Consider the following 16,788-nt stretch of genomic DNA (forward strand, 5'->3'; position numbering starts at 1 on the left):
TAGGGGTTTGGTCTCTGCTAAGCAATATATAAATTATCTGCAAGCATGGGCAGGGTTTAACATAGTAAAGCTCACAGATGATACTGAAATAGGTGGGAAAGCAGGCCATGATGAGGAGACAGTTCACAGACGGATATTGATAGGCTGAGAGAATGGGCCAGAATCCGAGACAGAATTTAATGCGGATAAATGCAAGGTTGTCCATTTTAGCTGGAAAAATAAAACGGTAAACTGCTATGTAAACAGGGAGCAGATTCAAAGCATAGCTGTGCAGATGAATCTGGAAACATTCATTCACGGGATAAGGTTGTCACTAGTCAGGCACAATTTATTGCCCATCCCTAATAGCCCACAGGTCAGTTGAGAGTCAACCACATTGCTGTGGGTCTGGAGTCACATGTAGGCCAGACCAGGTAAGGATGGTAGTTTCCTTTCCTAAAGGATATTAGTGAACCAGATGGTTTTTTCTTGATAATTGACACTGGATTCATGGTCATTATTAGTCTCTTAATTCCAGACATTTATTGAACTCAAATTCCTCCAACTGCTATGGTAGGATTCGAACTTGGATCCCCAGAACGTTATCTGGACCTCTGGGTTAACAGTCCAGTGACAATACCACTAGGCCACTGCCTCCCCAGTAAGTGAATGAATTGCAGAAAGTGGGATGCAGTGCAGGATATAATAAAAAAGACAAATAGAATCCTGGCATTTATCGCAAAAGGACTGGATTACAGAAGTAAAGCAGTGTTGTTGCATATGTATAAGGCATTGGTGAGTCTACACCTGGACTATTCGGTCTAGTTTTGGTCTCCTTACTTGAGGAAGGATGTGGTGGCACTGAAGGCAGTTCAGAAGAGGCTCACGAGGGTGATTCTAGGAATGAAAGGGCTGTTGCACGAGGTGCAGCTAAATAGCTTGAGCTTGTACTCACTGGAATACAGAAAAATAAGGGGGAATCTGATTGAGGTATATAAAATGGTAAAGGGGGTTGTCAAGGTGGACGCTGAACTGGTGTTTCCCTTGTGGGACAGTCTCAAACAAAAGGGCACAGATATACAATGAGAGGAGGTAGGTTCAAAACTGAGATAAAGAGAAACTGCTTCTCTCAGAGGGTTGTGAATCTGTGGAACTCACTGCAGTGGAGGCAGAATCAATCAACAGATTCAAGAAAAAATAGATAGGTTTCTGATGAAAAGTTGGACGAAGACTATGGGAAGCAGACAGCAGAGTGAAGTTGAGACAAAGATAAGATCAGCTGTGATCATATTAAATGGCAGACCGGGCTCAAACGGCTGAATGGCCTACTCCCGCTCCTAATTCCTATGTTCCTAAAAGCCAACCCATTTTTGATTATTTATACCTCCCATTAACACCTACTTTGCATCCTTTATTACCATATTAGCACTCCCTTTGTCTATTGTTCTGGCCATCCTTCTGTCTATTTCACTTGCTCCTCCTCTCTCTCTGTCAAGAATATAAAAATCATTTTCCAGCCCTTGTCAGTTCAAACTAGTTACTGGACATGAATATTAACTTTTCTGTAGCATTTTATATTTTTGTTTTAGGTAATAATACATGCCTGTTGGCTTACTCCTTGTGTGGACCCAGCATAAAGGAGTTCCAAAAGATGATTTAACTCCTTGTCAAAGCCTCTTCCTGTCCATTGTTTCAAGAGAGGACGTAAACCTGGGAAAGATACCACTGAAAGATCATTTCTGAAACTTTAGACAGCTACTTTCATAAGAATTATTGCTAGGAGCACAAAACATGTTAAAAGTTACAAATTATTTGCTAAATTACCCATGCACATTCAAATTCTTTCCAATTTTTGGTTCCATTGAAGTCATTGTTCCACAATACACAGCTTTACCATTAAGACAAGGTCATGTGAGGTCTAAATATGACAGCATAAGTGACTGTGGAATATCACTGAATCCAAGTTGAGACTAACAAAGAGCAATTGGACCCTGAAAAAAGTATTCATGATCAATCTTTATTTTACAATTGATTTCTCAGATATGGGCGTCATGAGCAAGGTCATTTATATTGCTCATCCTTAATTGCTGCTTGAGAAGTTGTTGATATGACTGTCTTTTTAAACTACTGTATCCTTTGTAGTAAAGGTATTGCCATGGTACTATTAAACAGGGTGTTCCTTGGTGTGAGTTTGCTCGCTGAGCAGCAAGGTTAGTTTTCAGATGTTTCGTCACAATTCTAGGTAACATCATCAGTGACCCTCCGATGAAGCGCTGGTGTTATGTCCCGCTTTCTATTTATAAATATATTTATAAATAGAAAGCGGGACATAACACCAGCGCTTCATCGGAGGGTCACTGATGATGTTAACTAGAATGGTGACGAAACGTCTGAAAACTAACCTTCCAGCTCAGCGAGCAAACTCACACCAAGGAACCTCAACCTGAGCTACAAATCTTCGCAAAACTCACTAGGCTGTTCCTTGTCACAAATCAAGTCAACAATGCAAGTCACTTCAAAACCGGGATACAACACACAATAAATTGTTTCTGAAGAAAATTCTAGGCCCAAAATGTCAGCTTTCCTGGTCCTCGGATGCTGCTTGGCCTGCTGTGTTCATCCAGCTGTACATCTTGTTATCACAGTAAATTGTTAAGTCAGCAGTATTTCAGGTAACTCCACACTAATGTACAAACTGTATTACGTTACACATGTATTATTCATTTATTTCTGTCCATTCTCCAGCTGTTGTTGGTTGGCAATTTGGATGTATATCTTGCAAGCAATGCCTTCCTATTTTTCCCCACTGGTGTTCAGCATCCACTTCTTTAGTGGAAGGCCAGCTGTTCAGGCTCTACTATTTAGAAATCCCACCCTAAACCAAAAGACCATAACGTAAAGAAGCAGAATTAGGCCATTAAGACACTGAGTCTGCTCTGCCATTTGGTCATGGCTGCTTAGTTTCTCAACCCCATTCTCCTGCCTTCTCCCCATAACCCTTGATCCCCTTACCAATCAAGAACCTATCTATCTTTGTCTTAAAGGACTTGACCTCTACAAACTTCTTCAAGCAGGGACTTACACAGATTAGCCACCTTCTGGCTGAAGAAATTTCTCCTCATCTCACTTCGAAAGGATCGTCCCTTCACCCTGAAGCTGTGACCTCAGGTTTTAGTCTTTCCTACAAATGGATGTTTCCGAAATTTGATTTGTTAGATTAATGAGGATTCCAATTAATTCTAATACTAATCTGTGTCACTGATGTTCTTTACCGACAATAACATTTCTTTATATTCATTCATGTGATGCACCCATCCCCAATTGCCCAGAAGGCAGTTAAGAGTCAACCACATTGCTGTAGGTGTGGAGTGACATATAGGCCAAACCAGGTAGGGATGGAAGATTTCTTTCCCTAAAAGGGCATTAGTTAACCAGACAAGTTTTTTCCTGACAATGAGCAAATGTTTCATGGATTGGTAAACTTGTATTTCCAGCTGTTGGGATCGATGGCCCTTGTATGCAGGCAATCAGTGTCTAGTACTTTGAACTTAATTGAAGGCAGTAGGCCAGCTGGACAAGGTGAACTGGGAAATTAGATTAGGGGATAAGTAAGTAGAGATGCAGCAGCAGCCATTTAAGGAAATATTTCATGACATCGGCAAAAGTACATTCCAGTGATAAATAAAGACTCTGAGGGAAGCACACTCCATCTGTCCTTAATTAAGGAAAGCGTAAAATTGAAAGAAAACACATACAACTTCATTAATATTGACAGCAGGTCAAAAGATTGGGCAGAATATAAAAAAGAAAAAATGGCTATAACAATAATAAGGGAGAAAGCAGAGTATGAGGATACAATGAGACTGTAAAGAGAGAATAGATAGATTACTTATATGGGTGGAAATTGGATATATGTTATTGGAAAATGTGAAATTATCCATTTCAGCAGGTGAAACAAAAGCACCGTATTACTTAAACGAATAGAGATTGAGAGCTTGGTGGTACACCTCGATCCAGGTGTATAATTCTACTTAAATCACAAAATGTTAATATGCAGGTGCAGCAAGCGACCCAGAAAGCAAATGGAACATTCAAATTTATTGCAAGGTGAATAGAACATAAATGTAGAAAAATTTAACTACTTTAAAGGGCATTAAAGGACTCCTAACAACCTTCTGGATAATAAAGGCTGTTCTCGGTAATGACGTTCGCAAGCCATGAATGGATTAAAGAAAGCTCAACTCAACTAATTCATTTCTAGTGCACCTTGCTGGCATATGAACATGAAAGACATCAGCCACAGGATCATTTTACATTCATACCTCAAAACTTGGAAAGTCGATTGTGATTTGTTTCCCCTTTACCAACTTCAAGATCTTCTGCAGTGGGTAACTAGTGACTTCCCTCAACCTGTTCACCATCTATAAGAGATAACAAGGTGTAGAGCCGGATAAACACGGCAGGCCAAGCAGCATCGTAGGAGCAGAAAAGCTGGCATTTCGGGTTTTCTGAAGAAGGGTCTAAGCCCGAAACATCAGCTTTGCTGCTCCTATGATGCTGCCTGGCCTGCTGTGTTCATCCAGTTCCACCCCTTGTTATCTCAGAATCTGCAGCACCTGTAGTTCCTACTATCTCTATCACCATCTATATGGTACAAGGCAGGAGTGTGATGTAATACTCTCCACTTGCCTTGATGAATGCAGCTCCAACAACCACCCAGGACAAAGCAGCCTGTTTAATTGACACCACATCTGCAAGCATCCACTCCCCCCACCACTGGAGTTCAGTAACAGCAGCGTGTAATAGCTACAAGAGCTTCACCAAAGATCCTTGCAGAATACCTTCCAAACCCATGACCACTTCTAGCTGGAAGGACAAGGCCAGCAGATGCATTGAAACCTGCAGGTTCCTCTCCCAGCCACACCATCTCAACCTTGAAATATATTGCTTGTCACTAGCACTAGGTCAAAATCTTGGAATTCCCTTCATAAAGACATTGTGAGCCTACTTGCAACAAATGGGCTGCAGTGATTCAAGGCAGCAGCTCACCAGCACCTTGTCAGGTGCACCTAGGAAGTCAATAAATACTGATCTAGATAGTGACACCCACATCCCACCGAGTGAATAAAAAGAAAAATGCCATCTGCCCCACCTTCCTTCCTAAAATCCAGCTCCAGGTTACTGAATGTGAACAGATTTCTGACCAAACAGTTTTTGGAAATCTGTCAAGAGGAAGAAGGAACCTTACTTAAGGATGAGGAAGCAAGGATCTGACAGGGCTCTAGAGAGCTACATGGTAGCCAGGAAGGAACTGAAGACTGGGCTTAAGAGAGGTAGAAGGGGGTATGAAGAAGCCTTGGTGAGTAGGATTAAGGAAAAAACCCAAGGCGTTCGATACTTATGTTAGGAATAAGGAGATGGCCAGAGTGAGGGTAGGGATCAATCCTAATCAGGTATGGTGGAGGGAATTTGTGCGTGTAGTTGGAGGAGGTAGGGGAGGTCCTTAATGAATAAATTGCTTGAGTATTCAGCAGCGAGAGAGACTTTGTTGTTTGTGAAGACAGCATGAAACAGGCTGATATGCTCAAACAGGTTGATGTAAGAAAGGAGAACGTGCTAGATATTTTGAAAAACATGCGGATAGATAAGTCCCCTGGGCAAGACGGGATATACCCAAGGCTTCTACAGGAAGCAAGGGAAGAGATTGCTGCCCCTTTGGCGATGAATTTTGTGTCCTCACTGTCCACTGGAGTGGTGCCAGATGATTGGAGGGTGGTAAATGTTATTCCCTTCTTCAAGAAAGGGAATAGGGCTAATCCTAGAAATTACAGTCTAGGCAGTCAGTCTTACTTCTGTGATGGGCAAATTATTGGAGAGGATTCTGAGAGACGATATTTATGCTTATTTGGGAAAGCACAGTTTCAATAGAAATAGTCAGCATGGCTTTGAGGGGCAAGACATGCCTCACAAGCCTTGTTGAATTCTTTGAGGATGTGACAAAACACATAGCTATGGAGAAGGAGAGGATTAGGCAGAATGGGAGGATATTTAATTGGGGAAGAGGAAACTATGATGCGATTAGACATGAGTTAGGAAGCATGGACTGGGAGCAGTTGTTCCATGGTAAGGGAACTATAGACATGTGGAGACGGTTTAAGGAACAGTTGTTGGGAGTGATGAGTAAATATGTCCCTCTGAGACAGGTAAGAAGGGGTAAGATTAAGGAACCTTGGATGACGAGAGCGGTGGAGCTTCTAGTGAAAAGGAAGAAGGTAGCTTACATAAGGTGGAGGAAGCTAGGGTCAAGTTCAGCTAGAGAGGATTACACGCAGGCAAGGAAGGAGCTCAAAAATGGTCTGAGGAGAGCCAGGAGGGGGCACGAGAAAGGCTTGGCAGAAGGAATCCGGGAAAACACAAAGGCATTTTACACTTACGTGAGGAATAAGAGAATGGTCAAAGAAAGAGTAGGGCCGATCAGGGATAGCATAGGGAACTTGTGTGTGGAGCCTGAGGAGGTAGGGGAAGCCCTAAATGAGTTTTTTGCTTCTGTCTTTACGAAAGAAACCAACTTTGTAGTGAATGAAACCTTTGAAGAGCAGGTGTGCATGCTGGAATGGATAGAGATAGATGAAGCTGATGTGCTGAAAATTTTGTCAAACATTAAGATTGACAAGTCGCCAGGCCCGGATCAGATTTGTCCTCGGCTGCTTTGGGAAGCGAGAAATGCAATTGCTTCGCCACTTGCGAAGATCTTTGCATCCTCGCTCTCCACTGGAGTCGTACCTGAGGACTGGAGAGAGGCAAATGTAATTCCTCTCTTCAAGAAAGGAAATAGGGAAATCCCCGGCAATTATAGACCGGTAAGTCTCACGTCTGTCGTCTGCAAGGTGTTAGAAAGGATTCTGAGGGATAAGATTTATGACCATCTGGAAGAGCATGGCTTGATCAAATACAGTCAACATGGCTTTGTGAGGGGTAGGTCATGCCTTACAAACCTTATCGAGTTTTTTGAGGATGTGACTAGAAAGGTTGATGAGGGTCGAGCTGTGGATGTGGTGTATATGGACTTCAGTAAGGCATTTGATAAGGTTCCCCATGGTAGGCTCATTCAGAAGGTCAGGAGGAATGGGACACAGGGGAACTTAGCTGCTTGGATACAGAATTGGCTGGCCAACAGAAGACAGCGAGTGGTAGTAGAAGGAAAATATTCTGCCTGGAAGTCAGTGGTGAGTGGAGTTCCACAGGGCTCTGTCCTTGGGCCTCTACTGTTTGTAATTTTTATTAATGACTTGGACGAGGGAATTGAAGGATGGGTCAGCAAGTTTGCAGACGACACAAAGGTCGGAGGTGTCGTTGACAGTGTAGAGGGCTGTTGTAGGCTGCAGCGGGACATTGACAGGATGCAGAGATGGGCTGAGAGGTGGCAGATGGAGTTCAACCTGGATAAATGCGAGGTGATGCATTTTGGAAGGTCGAATTTGAAAGCTGAGTACAGGATTAAGGATAGGATTCTTGGCAGCGTGGAGGAACAGAGAGATCTTGGTGTGCAGATACATAGATCCCTTAAAATGGCCACCCAAGTGGACAGGGTTGTTAAGAAAGCATATGGTGTTTTGGCTTTCATTAACAGGGGGATTGAGTTTAAGAGTCGTGAGATCTTGTTGCAGCTCTATAAAACTTTGGTTAGACCGCACTTGGAATACTGCGTCCAGTTCTGGGCGCCCTATTATAGGAAAGATGTGGATGCTTTGGAGAGGGTTCAGAGGAGGTTTACCAGGATGCTGCCTGGACTGGAGGGCTTATCTTATGAAGAGAGGTTGACTGAGCTCGGTCTCTTTTCATTGGAGAAAAGGAGGAGGAGAGGGGACCTAATTGAGGTATACAAGATAATGAGAGGCATAGATAGAGTTGATAGCCAGAGACTATTTCCCAGGGCAGAAATGGCTAGCACGAGGGGTCATAGTTTTAAGCTGGTTGGTGGAAAGTATAGAGGGGATGTCAGAGGCAGGTTCTTTACGCAGAGAGTTGTGAGAGCATGGAATGCGTTGCCGGCAGCAGTTGTGGAAGCAAGGTCATTGGGGTCATTTAAGAGACTGCTGGACATGTATATGGTCACAGAAATTTGAGGGTGCATACATGAGGATCAATGGTCGGCACAACATTGTGGGCTGAAGGGCCTGTTCTGTGCTGTACTGTTCTATGTTCTATGTTCTATGTTCTAAAGTCAAGCAATGGATGTGGTGTAAATGGATTTTAGCAAGTTTGAATTTGACTTTTTTAGTTTGATAAGGTTCCCCATGGTAGGCTCATTCATAAAATAAGGAGGCATGGGATTCAGGGAAATTTGGCTGTCCGGATACACAATTGGCTATCCGATAGAGGACAAAGGGTTATAGTTGATGGAAAGTACTCAACTTGGAGCTCGGCGACCAGTGGTATTCTGCAGGGATCTGGTCTAGGGCCTCTACTCTTTGTGATCTTTATAAATGACTTGGATGAGGAAGTGAAAGGGTGGAGTAGTAAGTTTGCCAATGACAGGAAGGTTGGTGGAGTTGTGAATTGTGTGGAGGGCTGTTGTCGGTTGCAACGGGACATTGACAGGATGCAGAACTGGGCAAAGAAGTGGCAGATGGAATTCATCTCAGAAAAGTGTGAAGTAATTCATTTTGGAAAGTCGAATTTGAATGCAGAATACAGAGTTAATGGCAGGATTCTTGGCAGTGTGGAGGAACAGAGGGATCTTGGGATCCATGCCCATAGATCCCTCAAAGTTGCTACTCAGGTTGATAGGTTGTTGAGAAGGTGTATGGTGTGTTGGCTTTCATTGGCAGGGGAATTGAGTTTAAGAACTGCAAGGTTATGCTGTAGCTGTATAAAATCCTGGTTAGATCACGCTTAGAATGTTGTGTTCAGTTCTGCTCGCCGCATTATAGGAAGGCTGTGGAAGTTTTAGAGAGGGTGCAGAGGAGATTTACCAGGATGCTGCCTGGAATGGAGGCAGGTCTTATGAGGAAAGGTTGAGGGAGCTAGGGCTTTTCTCATTGGAGCAAAGAAGGATGAGAGGTAATTTGATAGAAGTGTACAAGGTGATGACAGGCATAGATAGAGTGGATAACCATGGATTTTTCCCAGGGCGGAAACGACTATTACTAGGGGGAATAATTCTGAGGTGATTGGAGGAAGGCAGAGGGGAGATGTCAGAGGTTCTTTACACAGAGATTCGTATGTACGTGGAATGTGCTGTTGGCAGCAGTAATGGAGTCAGATACATTAGGGACATTCAAGCGACTCTTGGATAGGCACATAGATGATAGTATAACGTAGGGTAATTTGATCTTAGAGTAGGATCGCAGGTCAGCACAACATTGTGGACTGAAGAGCCTGTACTGTGCTGTACTGTTCTATGTTACATGTTCTATGTCAAAAAAGCTTTTTGAATCCAGTCACGTGAGCCTGCAAAGTCACGGTGACACGTCTAGAAGCAAAATGTTTTCTGATAAAATTCTACTTAAAGACTGTTTCTCCATTGTAAATCTGCAGTGAGTTAAGTGACCACAGTGTGTTCAATGACATTAGTGCAATGTTTCAATAAATGTGTATTAAGCTTTAAGAAGATAGAGAAACGGATTGCAAACCAACTGTCTTCTCATGCTTTAGGATATCAATATAGACAATATAACTAACAAAAGAGGTACCAAGTAATGCACCAGAAGTTACCTGGTGCAATAAGTACTTCTTTTAAATGCAGTCACTGGTTGTAGGAAAACAATTTTCTCCATTTTGTTGGGAGACAGTTTTGTTTAGGAACACTGCAAGGTTAAAAACAGCAATATAACTGAAGAAAATACTGGAGATGATGACAATCTGAATACGGAGAGCACTAGGATACTCAGATCAGGCAGCATTTGTGGTGAGTCACAGAGTTATGCAGCATGGAAACAGCCCCTTCGGTCCGACTCCGCCACACTGACCAGACATCTCAGTCCCATTTGCCAGCATTAGGCCCATAACCTTTAAACCCTTCATATTCATATCTGTTCATGACCAATCCAGATGTCTTTTAAATATTGTGACTGTACCTGCCTCTACCACTTCCTCTGGCAGCTCATTCCATACACACACCACTCTCTGCATGTAAAAGTTACCCTTCAGGTCCTTTTTAAATCTTTGTCTCACCTGAAACTATGCTCCCTAGTTTTGGACGCTCCACCCCAGAAAAAAAATACTTGGCTATTAACCCTATCGATGTCCCTCATGATTTTATAAATCTCTAAGGTCAGCTGTCAGCTTCCAACACTGCATGGAAAAGTGGTCCTGCCTACTTAGCCTCTCCCTATAATCTAAACCCTCCAGTCCCGGCACCATCCTTGTAAATCTTTTCCGCTCCATCTCATGTTTAATAACATGCTTCCTTTAGAAGGGTAACCTGAATTGTATACAGTAGTTTAAAAGTGGCTCGACCAATGGCCTGCACAGTTGCAACATGATGTGCTAACTTCCATATTCAATGTGCCAAATACCTCCAAACTATCCTGTGTACCTGTGACCGCAGAAAAAAGAATTAACATTTTGGGTTGAACATGACTTCTTCAAAACCGCCTAAAGAAAATTCTGAGCATGTTCTGTGGAAGAATCATATTTAACTCAAAATATTAACACTCCTTCTTTCTCCACAGATGCTGCCAGATCTGTTGGGTCTTTCAGCACTCTGATTTTAAGGCAGTCTTATCAAAGCTTGAGCTACAAAAATGCAAGAGCTGAATACCTGAAATACACACAGTGAATTCAGGAATTACACATTTAGTCTTATTATCTACAATGAAATGTCAAACTCTTTCTTTTCTCTTTCCAGTTGCAAACAAGAATGGCTTTTACTCCAGGATTGGGCCGGATTTTAATTCCAGCTACTTTTTTACATGGAATTAATATTCCTTTGGTGAGGCAATCAGACTTTATTTAAATGTTCCTGCTATACTTCCTGCACTGAACAGTTGGGAAGATGAGAAAAACTTACATTTATATAGCTCAGTTCTTGGACTGGCCAAAGATGCTTTGCAATTAAACAAATCACAGGGTGGATCATGAGTGGCCAAGCTTAGCAATTAGGAAATTTGCTGATTTTGAACATCCGTTTCACAAATGCTGCTGAGCATGGTTAGCAATTCCAGTATGTTCTGTTTTCATATCAGAAAAATTAATCTTGACGCAGCAGAGAAGGATTTCAGATCCAGTAGCGAGGGAACTGGTGATTACAGAATAACAAGAAAATGTCAAGTGATTTGAAGCCATGCAGAGGGTTGTGCAGGACACGCAAGAGTGATCAATTCTAATCACAGACTAGAAATTTGAATCTGGGAGATACTTGGTCTGTTTGACTCTGTACCACACTATGCATTGCAGTTATCAATTTAGCAATTTGACAGTTCATCTTAAATGATTTGCCTAATCAGAGTATTTCTATATATAATTAGTACTTTACACACCTTTGTAATCGTTGCAAAGTATCTTCAAGGTGGGAGGATGGGTCTCTGCTATCAACAGCATGAGTTTGATCGATGTGTTTCCTATAACTGGATTGGTGGTTGCAAAAAGCTTGTAAATTAATTCATCCAGGATTATGCGGACATTTTTCTCTTCCATAGAGAACAATACTGTCCTGAAAGGGAGAATGATATATAAGATTATACTAAATATTGGGCAGAATGGATGAGTGCTCATTGGTTTTTCCTACACTTCGCAATAAATCTAACATTATTCAAAAGGTGGAATGTATATCTCTCTTGCATTGGCTCCAGTACTTGAACAGGGGTGCAGTTACTGTAAAACAAAAACTGGGCGAACTGCTGGAAATCAGAAACAAAAACAGAAATTGTTGGGGAAAATAATTTAAGCAGGTCTGGCAGCATCCATGGAGACAAATCTGAGTTAATGTTTTGGGTCCAGTGACCCTTCTTCAGAATTAACTGCAGTTACTGAAGCAAAGATTTCAGCCGATGTAAGCTGAGTCTCTGCTTAAGAGAAGTTATTAGTGTAGGCACTTCAGATAATGGTGAAGGAATCAAAACTATAAAATTGCAAGTATAAAACAAGGTTACAGCAGCATTGTACTAAACACAATATAGCTGATTCTGAATCGGTGCACATGGCAAAACAGATGAATGTGTGTATCAGAGATAATGGGAACTGCAGATGCTGGAGAATCCAAGATAATAAAGTGTGGAGCTGGATGAACACAGCAGGCCCAGCAGCATCTCAGGAGCACAAAAGCTGATATTTCGGGCCTACAACCTTCATCAGAGAGGGGGATGGGGTGAGGGTTCTGCAATAAATAGGGAGAGAGGGGGAGGCGGACCGAATATGGAGAGAAAACAAGATAGGTGGAGAGGAGAGTACAGGTGGGGAGGTAGGGAGGGGATAGGTCAGTCCAGGGAAGATGGACAGGTCAAGGAGGTGGGATGAGGTAAGTAGGTAGGAAATGGAGGTGCGGCTTGGGGTGGGAGGAAGGGATGGGTGAGAGGAAGAACAGGTTGGGGAGGCAGAGACAGGCTTGGCTGGTTTTGGGATGCAGTGGGGGAAGGGGAAGAGCTGGGCTGGTTGTGTGATGCAGTGGGGGGAGGGGAGATTTTGAAACTGGTGAAGTCCACATTGATACCACTGGGCTGCAGGGTTCCCAAGTGGAATATGAGTTGCTGTTCCTGCAACCTTCGGGTGGCATCATTGTGACACTGCAGGAGGCCCATGATGGACATGTCGTCTAAAGAATGGGAGGGGGAGTTGAGACGGTTTGCGACTGGGAGGTGCAGTTGTTTATTGCGAACCGAGCGGAGGTGTTCTGCAAAGCGGTCCCCAAGCCTCCGCTTGGTTTCCCCAATGCAGAGGAAGCCACACCGGGTACAACGGATACAGTAGACCACATTGGCAGATGTGCAGGTGAACCTCTGCTTAATGTGGAAAGTCATCTTGGGGCCTGGGATAGGGGTGAGGGAGGAAGTGTGGGGGCAAGTGTAGCACTTCCTGCAGTTGCAGAGGAAGGTGCCGGGTGTGGTGGGGTTGGAGGGCAGCGTGGAGCGAACAAGGGAGTCACAGAGAGAGTGGTCTCTCCGGAAAGCAGACAAGGGTGGGGATGGACAAATGTCTTGGGTGGTGGGGTCGGATTGTAGATGGCGGAAGTTTTGGAGGATGATGCGTTGTATCCGGAGGTTGGTGGGGTGGTGTGTGAGAATGAGGGGGATCCTCTTTGGGCGGTTGTGGCGAGGGCGGGGTGTGAGGGATGTGTTGCGGGAAATGCGGGAGACGCAGTCAAGGGCGTTCTCGACCCCTGTGGGGGGAAGGTTGCGGTCCTTGAAGAACTTGGACATCTGGGATGTGCGGGAATAGAATGTCTCATCCTGGGAGCAGATGCGGCGGAGGCGGAGGAATTGGGAATAGGGGATGGAATTTTTGCAGGAGGGTGGGTGGGATGAGGTGTATTCTAGGTAGCTGTGGGAGTCGGTGGGCTTGAAATGGACATCAGTTACAAGCTGGTTGCCCGAGATGGGGTATGTATCAGTTGGTTATAGAGCTTTTGAATCTTATACAACAGAATCGACTATCTCACCGATTCACCTGCAGAATACCAAGCAGGATAGACACCATAACGGCTCCAGTTTCCACATCGTCAGTGAGTAACAACTGAAGGAGACGATCAGACTGAAGCACTGCATTGAAAAGGGATAGGCAGTTAGCAAAGCACGCCACAATGGCAAACCTGCAATTATTGCATTGCAGTCCAAATTTTAACAGCTGGCAACTTTTCAAATATCTTACAACCTTTTAAAGTGTCTTTAAAACATAAAACCCCAACTGCTTGCTCAAGCATAAGTAAGATCAGCCAAAGCACTTTTTCAAGAAGCTGAGGATCTTCCTCGTGCCCAGGCCAACATGTGCTCTGAGGAGGAATTTCTTCTGTGAAAATCTTAACTATAGAGGGCTGTCGATGTTGTGTCATTGAGTATATTTAAGACTTAAATAGACAAATGTTTAATTGGTGAGGGAATTGAGGATTATGTGAGCAAGGCAGGAAAGTAAGTCACTTAGAGAGGTTGCAGAGATAGTAGGAACTGCTGATGCTGGAAAATCTGAGATAACACGGTATACAGCTGGATGAACACAGCAGGCCAAGCAGCATCAGAGGAGCCGGAAAGTTGACATTTCAGGTCGAGACCTGGGCTTTTAAACGTATGAGAATTGTTTGGGAAACCCCCCACCGCTGTCTTTTTGCATACCGCATTTCAATCTCAAATGTCCACTCATGCAAATCACAGTAGCTTTGGCACAGATGTTTGTAAGTCAGGTAAAGCAAAGTGTATTGGTCTCAGGAACAATTGAATCATAACCTTCCGCATCTCAACAAATCTGCTGAAAACAAGAATGCTACAGTTCAAATCTGGTAATCAACTAATTTGGCATAAGCATAAACAAAAATACCATTCAATACTCAGCAGGTCAGGTACCATTTGTGGAGAGAGCAACAGAGCTAACATTTCAGGTCCATCTACTGCTCTCACGAAAGCTGCTGCTCAACCTGAGTATTTTCATTAGTTTCTGTCTTTATTTCAGATTTCCAGCATTTTCAATATTTTTCTTATGCATTAGTTGCCAATTTGGCAAACTAATTCAAGTGTCAGAATGACTGATTTGAGAAAATGTGGAGGTTTCACACTTGTGTACAAACTGATAACATATTGAGAACCATCTGGAGAAAAATATGAAGTTGTTCTTCTAGAAAGTGATTATATCTGCGCATTTAGAGAAAAAAAATAGAAAGATTCATAGAACAAAAAATGGCCATTGGTCCAATGTATCCCTCCTAACTATAAAAACTGAGATTATTCACTCTAATTTCCAGCTCTTGGCATACCTCAAGTGCGTATTGAAATGCAATGAATATTTCTTCTTTTAACATAATTGTACGAGCCTGGTGAGCTGTTGTAGCATATTCTGTAAATGACCCACTCTGCTGCTACTGTGGTAGTGGAGGGACTGTATGTTGAAGGTGTTAGACAGGGTGCCGACCAAGCAGGCTGATTTGTCCTGATGGTTTTGAGTTTTTCAAATGTTGGAGCCGAACTCATTCAGGCATACGGGCAGAATTTCAATATATTCCTGATTTGTGGCTTGTGAGTGGTTGATTAGCTTTGGGGAGTCAAGAGGTCATTCGCCACAAGATCTCTAGTGTCTGGGCTGCCCTTAGAACCACATCAGTTATATAGCTGGTCCAGTTCAGTTTCAGGTCATTGGTAAACCCCAGGATGTTGATAATGGGGATTCAATGACATTGAATGTCAAGGGGCGATGTCTGGATTCTCTTATTGGAGATAATCATTGCTAGGTACTTTTGTGGTACAGATGTTATTTACTACTCATTAGCCCAAGCTTGAATGTTGTCCAGATCTTGCTGTATTTGGACGCAGTGTGCTTCAGTGTCTGCAGAGTTGTGAATGGTGAACACTGTTCCATCATCAGCAAACTTCCCCACTTCTGAAGTTTTGATGGAAAGAAGGATGGTGAAGCAGCAGAAGATGATTGAGTCTGGGACTCTATCCTGTAAAACAATCATGTACTGGAACTAGGATGACTGGCATCCAAAAATCACACGCTTTTTGCGAGATGTGTCTCCAACCAGCAAAAAGCATTCTTTCCCAGTTTCCATTGATTCTAGTTTTGTTCAGTGTCCTCGATGACACACCATGTCAAATGCAGCCGGGATGTAAAAAGGGCAATCATTTTCATTTAGCCTCCAGAATTCTACTCTTTTGCCTGTGTTTCAACTATGGCTGCAATGTGGTCACGAGTTGAGTGGCCATGGCAAAACCAGTATTGTTGATGATCACTTCCTTCACTTTACTGAATATTAAAGTAGACTGACAGGCAGTAACTGGCTGGATCAGATTTGCTCTTTTTGTCACAGGACATAGCTGGACAAACTTTGTACACTGCGACAGATTTTGCACAGATGGCAGCGTCATAATTATACTGAAACAGTTGGCTAGGGATGCAGTTCGTTCTGGAGCAAAGACTTCAGTGCTATTCCAGAATATTGTCAAGGCCCATAGCATTTGCAGCACCATGTAAACCCTAAAGGACATTTGTGAACCAGATGAATCATGATGTAGAGGTGCCAGTGTTTTTATGAAAATTGGCAATGGCTTCATAATCACTATTAGATGGGTTTTAAATTCCGGATTTATTATTTTTGATTTCAAATTTCACTAACTGCTGTGGTGGGATTCATCAGCATTCCGCCAGAGCATTAACTTAGGTTTCAGAGTCACTAGCCCATCAACAACACCATTAAGCTAGTGCTTCCCCTTCCTTACTTTTAAGCAAACAGCCAACTTCTGCAAACTTCAAAACCTTATTCTTACAGTTAAGCCTAAATTGTTAATATGTACCACAAAAGTAAAGTTATGCAGTTATGAACCCCATTCTGATAGTGTGGTAGAAGCAAATTCGATCATGGCTTTTAGAAAGAGGAGAAATGTCCAGGTCTACAAGATGAAGGGAGGGGAACGACACGAGGTAAATTACTCTTTCAAAGGGTCAGCACAAACCCAAATGGGCTACTTCTGTACTATACCATTCTATGGTTCAAAGATTCAAGATTTAACAGCATCTTAGGTTTGTTTAATACTCCCTCATCAGTGGTATGACCCTTTGATCTTTTACTTATAAATTCTGTGTCTGATACTATCTCTCTGACTAACTCCCGAAGAAGGAGCAAGGGTCCAAAACCTGTTGGACTATAACCTGGTGTCGTGTGATTTTTGA

At 42.9% G+C, this 16,788-nt stretch overlaps 1 protein-coding gene across 5 annotated transcripts in view; it reads right to left on the bottom strand.

Moving 5' to 3' along the window:
• Positions 1-16,788, bottom strand: part of LOC125454377 (IQ calmodulin-binding motif-containing protein 1-like) — a 65,050-nt gene that overhangs the window by 20,762 nt on the left and 27,500 nt on the right. For all 5 annotated transcript variants that reach the window (XM_059647546.1, XM_048535065.2, XM_048535064.2 and 2 more), the window contains 3 exons: positions 13,577-13,676; positions 11,463-11,635; positions 1,583-1,689 (listed from right to left, as the gene is read on the bottom strand). In XM_059647546.1, the coding sequence (XP_059503529.1) occupies positions 1,583-1,689; positions 11,463-11,635; positions 13,577-13,676 (380 nt within the window). The remainder of the gene's footprint in view (positions 1-1,582; positions 1,690-11,462; positions 11,636-13,576; positions 13,677-16,788) is intronic.

The sequence above is a fragment of the Stegostoma tigrinum genome, chromosome 7 (assembly GCF_030684315.1).
Source record: "Stegostoma tigrinum isolate sSteTig4 chromosome 7, sSteTig4.hap1, whole genome shotgun sequence".
Classification (NCBI taxonomy): domain Eukaryota; kingdom Metazoa; phylum Chordata; class Chondrichthyes; order Orectolobiformes; family Stegostomatidae; genus Stegostoma; species Stegostoma tigrinum.